The 12298-nt window shown below is 35.6% G+C and overlaps 1 protein-coding gene and 1 non-coding gene across 2 annotated transcripts in view; one reads left to right on the forward strand and one right to left on the reverse strand.

The window, feature by feature from the left end:
• Positions 1 to 10985, reverse strand: part of BVES (blood vessel epicardial substance) — a 47140-nt gene extending 36155 nt beyond the window's left edge. Inside the window, exons 1-4 of the mRNA XM_049771236.1 lie at positions 10753 to 10985; positions 5149 to 5273; positions 1423 to 1610; positions 565 to 673 (exon numbers count right to left, since the gene is read on the reverse strand). Of these exons, the coding sequence (XP_049627193.1) occupies positions 565 to 673; positions 1423 to 1610; positions 5149 to 5273; positions 10753 to 10978 (648 nt within the window). The 5' untranslated portion in view covers positions 10979 to 10985. The remainder of the gene's footprint in view (positions 1 to 564; positions 674 to 1422; positions 1611 to 5148; positions 5274 to 10752) is intronic.
• Positions 3223 to 3356, forward strand: LOC126007955 (small nucleolar RNA SNORA51). Its single transcript, XR_007495420.1, has one exon. It is a non-coding gene; the product is annotated as a small nucleolar RNA SNORA51 (small nucleolar RNA).
• Positions 10986 to 12298: the final 1313 nt, after the last annotated feature.

The following is a 12298-nucleotide window of genomic DNA, read 5'->3' on the forward strand; positions in this document are numbered from 1 at the left end:
CTAAGGTGCCTGACAACAGATGAGTGGCTAAAGAAACTGTGGTCCACACAATGGAATACTATGCCAGCTGTTAGGAAAAATGAAGTCATGAAAGTTGTCTATACATGGATGAACATGGAGACTATTATGCTAAGTGAAATGAGAAAGAGAAAGAGAGAGATAGACACACAATAGTCTCACTCATCTGTAGGATATAAGAAAAATAAAAGACAGTATGGTAATAATACCAAGAGATAATAGAGATGAGGACCTAAAGGACAGACCATAATATGGGCCTTACCACAAAAAGTGATGGACACAGTTAGAGAAATAATTGCAAATAACTACTGACAACTATCATGATAATGATAGTGAGAGAGAGAAAAATAGAATGCCTATCCCAAAGACAGGCAGCAGTTGGTAAAGGAGAGGAATGGGGAACATTGGTGGTGGGAAAGTAGTTACACTGGTAAAGACGAGTATACATTTGATGACTGAAACTCAATTATGAACATTTTTGTTACCAATGTTTAAATAAAGAAATTATAAAACAAATAATAATAAAAAATGAATGCTAAAACATACCTGGAATTTTTCATCTTTGTGCATCTGAGTTGCCCTAAATTCAGGAGAATCTATAAAGGCACAGGGGTAAATGTTATGCAGAAAATGTCCTCTATAGGAGACCTTCATTCTGAGAGAAAAAGAATTAATGTTACTGTTATTCATAGCATTTCAGAAATAATACATTATTCTTAAAATCTCCTTAATTTTATGGTTTTGTATTTTTATTAAAGTTTTTAGGGTTCTACAGAAAAATGACATAATTAAATCACTACCTTAAAGCATAAATATTTATGTCCCAATAAACTTCAATAGGAACAGTAGAGTCAGATTCAAGAACTGAATCACACATTTGCTTTCCAATGATTATGTATATCTACCATATAATTTATCACTCAGCTGGAGCATTTTTGAGAGGGAAAAGAAGAATATGAATGATAATGCCAGAGCAATATATCCTCTACCAGATACTTAACTCCTGTTAGTTGTATTTTGTGATATTTGAAAAAGCAAATTACCTCTAAAACAGACATAATTGTTATGTCTATTTTAATTCTATTTCTATTTTTGCTCATTAACCTTAAATAAAAGAGCAAAGGAGGGCAAACAATATTTGCAACAGAAAATCCCAACAATAAAAAGATTCAAAGCCGAAAAGTCTATATAAATTATATATAACATATATATATAATTATATAATCATATATAAATATGCTGTTCAATAGCATTTCAAAAAGCAGCAGCTGACAAATTAAAATTTACTATCACTCTGTGACCACTTTCTGCATTAGTCAACATTCTCTTTAATCTAGTTTCTACCCAGAGTCTATGAGAAGATTCAAGACAAATAGGGAATTTCAATTTTCAGAAAGCACTTACTTTCCTTTCAAGAGAATACTCAGACGTTCATCAACTGAAGTTTGATCCTCTACAGCATAAGTCTGACCTTTCTTCAAGGTTTGTATCATGCAAAACTGCCCAGTTAATCTTCTGAACAAATCTGGAGGTACACGGAGTGGTTCAAACAATCGCCGGTAGATGCCACCGAGTTCCTTTTCGATCTTTACCTGAAATGCAGCAATGACTAGAAGCTGCACCAAAATGCAGTGGCACCAAAATATTGGTTTTTATTCTCTAAATATCACAGTGAGAATAAGCAAGGCTGGGATATATATACAATTCTCCTTCTGTATTTGATATTCTTGCTCAAAGAGTAAGTGATAGAAGTTTACATGCAACACTGCAATAAGAATTGAACTCTGAGAATATAAGGATTTACATCATTGATTATGTCTCTTCTGTGAAACAACTATGAAGTTTTGAATTTTTTCATAACATTTGCACTCCTAATTTAAAATTTTTCTATAATAAATAATACCAACTTTTCATTTTTAGAACACTTTTGTTTTGCAGAAATAATTTACACTATTTTTAGATAATTTTTGGTTCTGTTTTTAGGCAACACTTGGCAATGTTCAGGGAGTACTCCTGGGTTTGTGCTCAGGGATTGCTCTGGCAGTACACACAGAACCATATATGGTAGAAGGAATGGAACCTGGGTTGGTCATATGCAGCATAAGTGCCTTACTTGCTGTAATATTTCTCCATTCCCCCTTTTAAATATTATTATAGCAATAAAATAACATTTAAAATAGGAATCAGAATGAAACAAATTTATGAGAATACACATGTTAAGCATTTGCATCGCCAGGAAGTTCTTACATAATGCACTAAGAAAACAATCTCAGCTATTATTTCTTTCCAAGGTAAGGAAGAGTGCAAAAGGGTGCCATTTGTCTGAAGATAAAATAAACTGCACAGAATGGACAATTGATAGACTAATATTAGCAAAATAAATAATGAATCAAAATGAATCAAATGTCTCTTGTCAGACTCTCCAAAGTCCAGACTGGGCCCCATCTCTGGCCTACCCTGAGTCTCTGGAAGCTACAGTGGATGGCTGGAAAACTGTACTGTGTGTGAATGAATTTTGGTTTAAATGAGATCTTCTATCCCATTAAAACTGATGGCAGCTCCTTTTGAAATTTCTAGATCCAAATTCTCAAAGTTGCTCAGGTATAGAATTTACAAGACTTTTACTTTTTCTACTGTTTAATTTCAATGAAGAAGCAGCATTTATATTTTTCAAAAAAGTAGGCTGATAGTTTAAGAAGAAACAAAAGCAGTGATACAAGGTGATTCACATATTTGGCACTCTGATTCCATCAACTTCTGAGCCTTATGTTCAGAATGTGGGGTTCCTACAAGTTCTGGTTCAGATAAAGTAATCTTCATGATTACTCTACTCTAATATACTATATACTATAATATACTATACTTCAATCAAAGAGCCCAAGTATTAAGTATTTATAATAATTTCTTCACATTGTGTCCTACTTCCAGTGTATATACTAGCATAGTAAAGAATATATGAACTAAAATAACTGTTGATTCCTATTCATAATTTGCTCAGTCTTTCTCAGCTGAACTCCCAACCTTGATGAAATACTCACAATTCTCTTTAAAAGTATCTACCCACCATTTTTTTTTTTACCAATTATTATATAGAGTAGGGTTTCTGTATTGAGAGAAACAAAAAATACAATGGGAATGTTGCACTGGTGAAGGATTTATATATATATTTAAAAAAATCAAAAAAAAAAAAGAAAGAAAAAATAAGACCTCCCAATTTTTACCACAGGCTGTGTTCTTTACACTGACTGTATAGAAAAAGGAAATACAGTAAATGCACCCTCATATACACCTCAACACAGGCCCTTTGCCTGGTCTGTACTGTGAACTGGGGGACAAAATAAATAAATAAATAGAAATATAATGGTAAATGTGAAGACTATTTTTCCCAACCCTTACCTAACCCTAACCATTACTATCTGTGGGAGGATAGCACACTGTCCCATCTTATGTATCAGGTTTGGCCAAATCACTTGCTTAGGTCAGTAAAAATGTGAGGAGAAAGGACTGATGTCCTTTCTGAGCAGAAGTTTTATGAAACACCAAATTTGTCTACTTTCTCTTGCCCCATTCTCTCTACTATGGGAATGCCAGTACACAAAGAAGCTGAAGTGTCAGCAGTGACCCTTAAGGACTAGAATCTCAGCTGACATACAGCTGTAGAGTCCACATACAAGGAAGGCAAAAGAGAAAAAAATGTTTAGAAAGTTACTGAAATTTGGGGCAGAGCAATAGCACAGTGGTGGAGCATTTGCCTTGCATGCTGCCAACACAAGGCAGACCCTGATTCCAATTCCCGACATCCCATATGGTCCCCTGAGCCTACCTGGAGTGACTTCTGAGCACAGAGTCAGGAGTAACCTCTGAGTGCCACTGGGTGTAACCATAAAGAAAAAAGAAATTTACTGAAATTTTTAGTAGTTCATTACATAGAAAACCTTGAAGGAAATGGACAAAAGCAAAGGAGACTGAGTCACAATTCATGAGAAATATATTATGTCCCAAAGAAAGTTGCACTGCCTCTGGAAGGGCACTCGTAGATTTAGGAGCAATTAGAAGGGTGTTTTCTGTTTCTTCATCAAATAATGTATATTTTCCACTGTGTACTGAATGAAAAGGGGGTGGCATATAAACTAAGGTTGTGACCTTTTTTTTTTTTTTTTTTGGTTGTGAGCCTTTAATCCAATGGACTGTTTATCACACAGATTATCTGTATCCTTCAAATAGAAGTAGTATGCCTGTCTTAAATACAGGCAAGGGGGTGGTGCAGGAGAGAGATGGGGCCATTGGTGGTGGGAATGTTGCACTGGTGAAAGGGTGTTCATTTTTTATAACTGAAACCAACTACAACATGTTTGTGTTCATGGTGCTTAAATAAAGGTATTATTTTTAAAAAAGTGAGAAAGAAAAACAAATTCCAATTTCTTATAAATTATCTCACTTTCTAATCATTTTCTATGAACAAGTCTGGATTGGATGTCAGACTAGGGTAGGCATTATAGATACATATATATCTTTACTTAATATTCTTATATGCTTTGGATAGTAGCAGTGTATAATTTTCAGGAGCCATGCTGTTTTTCAATTTTACTGACTTCTTTTTCATCTTGGTATGACCAAGGAATACAAGATAATACTGAGACAAAAAGAAAAAGTTAAATATCACTATTTTAGTAATAACTCACCAAAAATGGAACCATCTTTAAATAAACATTTCCTTAAACTTATTAAATTAATTACATTTTTAAAAAGCAAGAGATATTTTAAAACCAGTTTACTAAGTGAAGTTGCCTATGAGCACTTAATTTTATAACTATGCAAAGTGATTTCCAAATGGCATTTGAATACCAATGACCAAAAGAAGTAATGACATTTTAAAACTAGAGAATATTATGCTCATATTCTCTCATGTTCCAATAGTTAAAAAAATTAAAGAACTCATTTGTAGATCAAATTCCAAGATACTTGAATGTTTTGCTTTTAAGCATATATAAAACAAATGTCTAAACTTGATGGAAATGATATTTAAGGCAATTAAGTTGTTATATGCAGATTCTAAAGCCTGAAGAAAGCAGTTTTTAAAAGATTTCAGCTATAATATTTTTCCCATATAAATAAATTTTTAGCAATTACCGGTCTCTTCTTGTACACAAGATATAAAAGATGCAAAATATTGACACCCAAGAACACAGAATTCCAGATCATTATATCCAAGGCACATCGGTAGAGAGTTGCCCAGATGATATAAAGGGTGCATCCTGTTTAATAACAAAGTGAACATGTTAGATGTCTACTATAGCCTCAGCACAGAGACAAATACAGATCTTTTGTATATAAAATAAACCAAAGACATTAAGAAACGGCTCAATCAGACCTCATGTTAAATTTCCTTTTGATTTTTCCTGATTACTAAAAAGAAGGAAAAACACGTTTTGATGTAGAAAAGATATCTTATTATATAGGGACTCAGCCAAGAGTGTGGGGATGGAGGATTCTGGGACTGTGCCTGAACTCAGATACTAGTGGACTACTAGGGTCACTGGCAGTGCTGGGGTGGAGGTGACACAGTGCTTGGGAATCCAACTAAAGCCATACATATGCTGGGTTGTTTTATTGTAGGGAGTATTGGGGGGTTACACTCAACTGTTCTTAGGGATCACCTCACAGTGCTCAGGAGACTGGGGACCATATATGGTGTCAGGGATTAAACTGGGGACAGTTAAATGCCTTATCCATTCTACTATTTCTCTGATCCCCACAAATATTTTTTTAAAGGAGAAAACCTATCATTCTAGTAAAGAAAACCACCATCAATAGTTCCTTACACTCTTCATGCACTTTAATCTGATGGCAAAACTATGCTTTTTATGATGTACTATATATACAATTTAAAAATCTATTCTTGTCTTATTTGTCAGTTGGTTTTGGGGCCATACCCAGCAATGCTCAGGACTTACTCCTGGATCTGTACTCAGAAATCACTCCTACCAGTGCCTGGGGGACCACATGGGATGCCAGGAATTGAACCCAGGTCAGCCACTTGTAAGGCGAGTGCCCTATCTGCTGTATTTTTGATTCAGAACTGTAAAAGCTTTACTCTTATTGCTGTGATTTTTCAGTCTTTTATGAGTATAATTGAATGAAGCTTCATTTATTTAGTCATCTCATTACTGCTAGACAGATGAGATTATTAGAGGGTGATTTTTGCCCAGCGGCAAAACATCTTTAAACATAATTGATCTGTTTGGGTGCTGTTACATTACCTAACAGTAAAAGAAACAGAAGTAGTTTATAGCTTTTGATGATACTAAAAAATCATTTTCCCCAAAGAAATATTATTAATTTATAAATTAAAATTTTTTCTCTTTCCTTATTGTTTTACTTTTTAAAATATCCTAAATTTGAACCAGAGAAATGACAGGGAAAGGGCAGGAAGAAATATTTTGCACTTGGGAGACATGGGTTTGATCCCCAGCTCTGGGTTTGATCTTGATTTCCTAAGTACCACTGGAGGTTCCCCACATCTATGCTAGGAGTAGCCTCTGAGCACAGCTGGGTATGACCCCCTCCAGTGTTTAGTTTATTTTAGTCACAGAAGCAGGCAGGGGAGACAGCAGAAGAAGGGCTGGAGGGAAACTGTGGAAACTGGTGTTGGGAAATGTGCACTGTTGAAGGGATTGCAAAGAGTATGACTGAAACTCAACCATGAACAACTTTGTAACTGTGGCTCTCACAGTGATCCAATTAAAGAACTGATTTATAATTAAAATATTTTTATTTTTAATTTTGTTTTTCTGGATTCTTTCTTTTAGCATTGAGAATTGAACCCAGGGCCTCACACATGCCAGGCATAAAGACCATATTCCTGGTCTTTGCATGTTATATGCACATGCATTATATCTTCTATGTAATGAACATGTGCTACACATGAATATACATGACATGTTCTGTGTGATGTGTCCTGTGCACATGTTCTGTGCTCTATGTAATACATGTCCTATGAACATGTGTAAATAACAGTTCACAAAGAAGATATTCAAACTAGTACTGAAGAAGTTCAAACTATTACTAATTAAAGGAGTTCAGAGGTTTAACTGGGAAGCTGGAGGTCCTGAATTGTCCTGCTTTGGCCACATTTTGTCTGACTTCATTTTGGATGAATTGTTTAGTTTTTCCAGGACTAATTCTTTATAAAGTGTAGGACTTGATAATCTCCTTGGTCCATTCTATATCCTAAACTGTTTCTTAAGATCTACATCTGACCTTTCTTTTTTTAAATAGGGTCTGACTTTATTTCTCATTCCTGATCTGCTCTTCCTGCAGTAATCCCGATCTCGCCAAAAAGTGACAACTAAAATAAGTTCCACAGCTCATTTTCTACTAAAATTTTTTTATGTGTGCCACAGCATTAAAGCTCATTAAACTCTTCATTTTCCCTTAAGCTGAATTTCTCTTTCCTCTGGGTCCTGTGCAGATCATATACTCAATCTCAGAGAAATCCCTTTCACCTTGCAAGCCTAGCTACAATAATATGCCCCTCAGGGGTACCATCCTGCAGAGCACAACCTTTTTCCCTTCTTCCTCTCTCAGTGAACATCTGCATCACAGCATTTAGCTCATCACAGAGGATGGATCATCTGTTTTCTTCAATTTTCCACAGATGAGAGTCTTTCTCAAAGATGGGAACCATGCCTCTGATCAGTATGACACATTACAGGTGCTCAGAAATGCACCTGAGGCAATGAATCATCAGGGAAATAAGCTTGTAGAGAGTAATTTGTTGGCATAAAAGGGCAGAGTGGGTCTGCTGGGCTGTGGTGACAGAATATTGGTACTTTGTTAGTAAGGGTGGTGTGCTATCCTTGCAACCCTAAAGCATACAATTATGTAAATCAATGTTTTCTCAAAAAATTTCAAAAGGACAATTTGTTGAAAATCTTGGGCTAAAATAATAAATTCAATTGTTTGAGTAGTTTATGTAAATTCATTTTTCTCTTACATCAGAGTCAGTGAAACCAAAAAAAAAAACATTTTATTGACAAATATGTCTAGGTAATTGCTTTTGTCTCAATGTTGCTCTATTGACCCCAGGAAGTAAAAAAAATTTCATTTGAATAATAATAATAATAATAATAATAATTAAAACTGGGGTGCAGGACTTGGGTGACCCCAGCACCCCTCTACTGCCTTGCTCCAGATCTCCAAGGCTTCCCCGGGCCACATGCCTGGGCAAGCCAGCGAGGTGGGTCCTTTGGCGGAGCTTGAAGGTACCCTAGGCTTTCCCCCATTCCCCACTCGGCTCTTCAGGGAGGGTGTGGGTGGGACTTTGAACTTCCGGCCTCCCAGCTTCTTGAAGCAGCCACTGGTAATCTCTTACCAGTCTATATTTTCAAGATACATTAATAGTACTCACTATCATTGAATTATATTTTTATGTATGCAGAATGTCCATTTTGTACTCTGCCCTTTCACACACCCCTACAAAAGATCATTTTTCTCTTTAACTCTCTTACACCCTATCATCATTACTCCACATTTACCCTTTTTAACTTAAGCACTATAGAGTCCTAAGTCACAGACCAAAGTGGTGCCCTGGAGTTAACACCTACCCAACTATTCCAAAAGGCATAAAAAGGACATGTATGTCTTTTCAACATTTTATATGTGTTTTCTTTGATGACTATAACTTTTGCTGAATGTTTTCTTATACAGTGACAATTTACCCCCCCCCCCCTTTTATCTTTTCTTCTCTTTGTGAACTCTTCAATAGGGAATTTGGTGAAAGAGTCCCTCAGTTTAATGCTTATGTTTGAACCAAGTCATGGGTATTGTTGTACGTGTTCTTACGCCCCCATATACTCTGATAATGCCACATGGCTTTATTTCTTGTTTGCATAGGCATACTAAAACGGGAAAATACTATACATACAAATAAGTTCTTAGCTAATAGAGATGGGAACACACAAATCTTGTAGTGCAATGGGACCATACACCCTGAACATTGACATAAAGACCTGGCACAGGGCCTCAGAAGAATGGGCATTCTCCATTCACCCCTGATCTAGGGAAGACATCTACGAAACATCCAAGGTTATCTATAACATCACCTGGAGGCAATCCTCTACCAGGGAAGACCCTACCGCTGCTCTGACATCGACCTACTCAAAAGAGACTTCCCTTAATACTGAGAAGACTTAACAACAACAATGACCTGCTTACTGGACAGGGCTTTCTGTATTGCCCCTTAATTGTGAGGTGAAACTAGAGGATACTCCACACCAGCCTGACTTCAATGTAGGATGTGCAGATTCCAGGATCTTTAATACAGAAACCTTATGCCAACAATAGAGACTGCGTGAAAAATAAAACTGTATTGGCACTAAAGACAATGACTTGGATTGAATAAACTAGTTTGCCTGGAGCCTAGAGTTGGTCTTATGCCAGGAAACTTCAGGGGTAGGGTCTCCTTGTATTTAGACCAAGGCTTTTCCTTTCCATGTCCCCCATATTTTGGTGGGCCTATGCAAACAATATTTGCCACTCTAACACTGTTATTACTGTGCTCTTTTGACTAACCCTTAAAAAAAACTCTTAAACTTTTGATATTAACTTAAACTAATATGCATGTGCATGAAAATATAAAAAATACTATGCCTTCAATGTTTAAGGAGTCACATAAATCTCATGGCTTTAGGTTGCTTTGTGTACTGCTACGAAATGTTATAATGTACTACAATCTGGGGACTTGTGGACAAAGTAATTGCACATGGGTTCTGCCTTATTTTTCTTAATCTTCTTTAACTGTAAGTTCAATATTTAGGCATCAGCAAGGGGATTTCTTCTGAGAACTCTGTTTATGGGCGATTGTCCTTTCACTGTAACTTTACCCTGTCCTCTTTGCATCATTTTTCTCATAATTAAAAATAAAAAATTAATTAAGAAAATAATTAAAACTATAGAGACTTACTATATGCCAGGCACGCAAAGCCATATACATGTCGATAAAAATATAGCTACCACCCATCAAGATATACTTGCTTAATTCTTCAAATACATTAGGAGGTAGTATTATCTGTTTTGTTTTTGTTTGTTTGTTTGTTTGTATTTTGGGGTGCCACACCCGGTGATACTCAGGGGTTACTCTTGGCTTTGCACTCAGAAATTGCTCCTGGCTTGAGGGATCAAACCACAGTCCATCCTAGGTCAGTTGTGTGCAAGGCAACGCCCCAATGCTGCACTACCACTCCAGCCCTGAGGTAGTATTATTTTATTAATTATGTGCAGACAGAGGCTTTACCTGGTAGTGCCCGGGAATATTCCTGTGCTTAGGGTTACTCTTGGCACTGTTGGGGGACCATAGCATGAACTAGGGCTTCCATCATGCACTTAGCACCATATTAGGAATTGGTATTATTTTTACCATTATCTGACACATAGAAAAACAGAGTTATAGATATTAAGCTATAGTCTCTATTACATTATTAGCAAGTAAAGAAATAAAATTTTAGCCAACTTCAGAATTTATGTTACACACTAATAGGTCTTCTTATATCTAGAAAATCTTTGAAAACTTGGTTTTTGGTCCCTGGTAAGTACAGGAGAGCTAGAACAAGTAAAGGCCTAGGCTCCAAGAAACTTGAAATACTCCTAACTTTGTAACAAAGTCTTACACATTTTCAAAAAGTTCATGTGATGTCCATTACAGAAATATTGCATTAAACTGCAAGAAAAGCTTACCTATAGCAAACATCCCTCTAAGAAGTATCATGTGAAGGTGAATAGTAGTTGGAATAACCAACCCAACTGCAAAGAAAATATTTGCTACATGAAAAACTAGATGATGTATCTCTCTCCAGTTTTCACAAGTTGTTTCATTGGAAGGCACAGGTATGGTACTGAATAATTCGGGTATAAAACCTACTGCAGTTGGTTCTACCAATGGGCTGGGTTCAGTATAATTCATCTTGAAATTTTTCCTATAAAAAGAAGTGAAAAAAAAAAAACAGTTATGCACTATAGAAGCAGCATACCATACTCTTTCTGCAACCTAAACATTAGTAAATAGACTTCTTGGATGCTTATGTATTGGACAGATTCAAGCTCAAAACTAAGTGAGGTTACATAGTAAATAGATTTCTGTGTTATTTATTTAATGATAATGATAGATAAGGAAGTAAAAGATTGATGGTGTCACTCATGTGTGGAATATGAATAATTAAAGCAGATGAACTGGAAAGAAACACAAAACAATGTCCTAATTGAATAGAAACTGTTGTGGTTAGCAGAGGAAAAGAGGGAGGTGGAAAACAGAAACTCAAGGGCCATTTGGGGTTGGAACTCTAATGTTGGAAACAGTAGCAAGTACACACATAGAGAGATATGATGCTAACCCTTTGAAATTCCATGATTTATAAATATATTCTAAGTGAATGAAAAATATTGATAAAATATCTCATCTGCTTTATTTTGTTGTGATATATATATATATATATATATATATATACACACTGGGCATTATTCAGGGACCATGTGGAATCAAACCAGCGCCTCACATACTTAAGGCACGTGCTCAATTACTTGAGTCATACCTCTATCCCTCATTTGCATTTATGATTCAACAAAATACACAAGATATTTAGCATGATGTTACATATACAATGTAAAAATACAGATAGATGTTTGTATAGATACATATGTGGTGGGAAAGAGAGAAATGGGGGAATTAACTATCCTAAGAGACAAATACTAGTGTTTATAATCAATAGCAATTACAGTTGCATACAGTCTTTATCATAATCTCACTAATGGCACTGAATCAGAACAATGGAAAATAAGTAAAAAATAGATTTTTAAATACTTTCAAAAAACTCTTATATTTACTATTTAAATCTTAGAATATTTTGAAGTTTTTATACTGCCATTAAGTCATATACATTCTACATGATCATTTATGCACCTAATATATACATTTTTATAATTTATATATATACAAAGATGACATTTATTCCTTCTTTTGTTGTCCAATTTAAGTCACTATTTTTTTCCATAAAAAATCCAGTGGGGGGCTGGAGAGATAGCATGGAGGTATGGCATTTGCCTTGCATGCAGAAAGACGGAGGTTCGAATCCCGGCATCCCATATGGTCTCCCAAGCTTGCCAGGAGCTATTTCTGAGCATAGAGCCAGGAGTAACCCCTGAGTGCTGCCAGGTGTGACAAAAAAAAATTCAGTAGGTAACATTTTACAAGTTAAAATGTAGTAAATTTATAGTTATATAAAGATCA

This window comes from Suncus etruscus, chromosome 4 (assembly GCF_024139225.1).
Source record: "Suncus etruscus isolate mSunEtr1 chromosome 4, mSunEtr1.pri.cur, whole genome shotgun sequence".
NCBI classification, from domain to species: Eukaryota; Metazoa; Chordata; class Mammalia; order Eulipotyphla; family Soricidae; genus Suncus; species Suncus etruscus.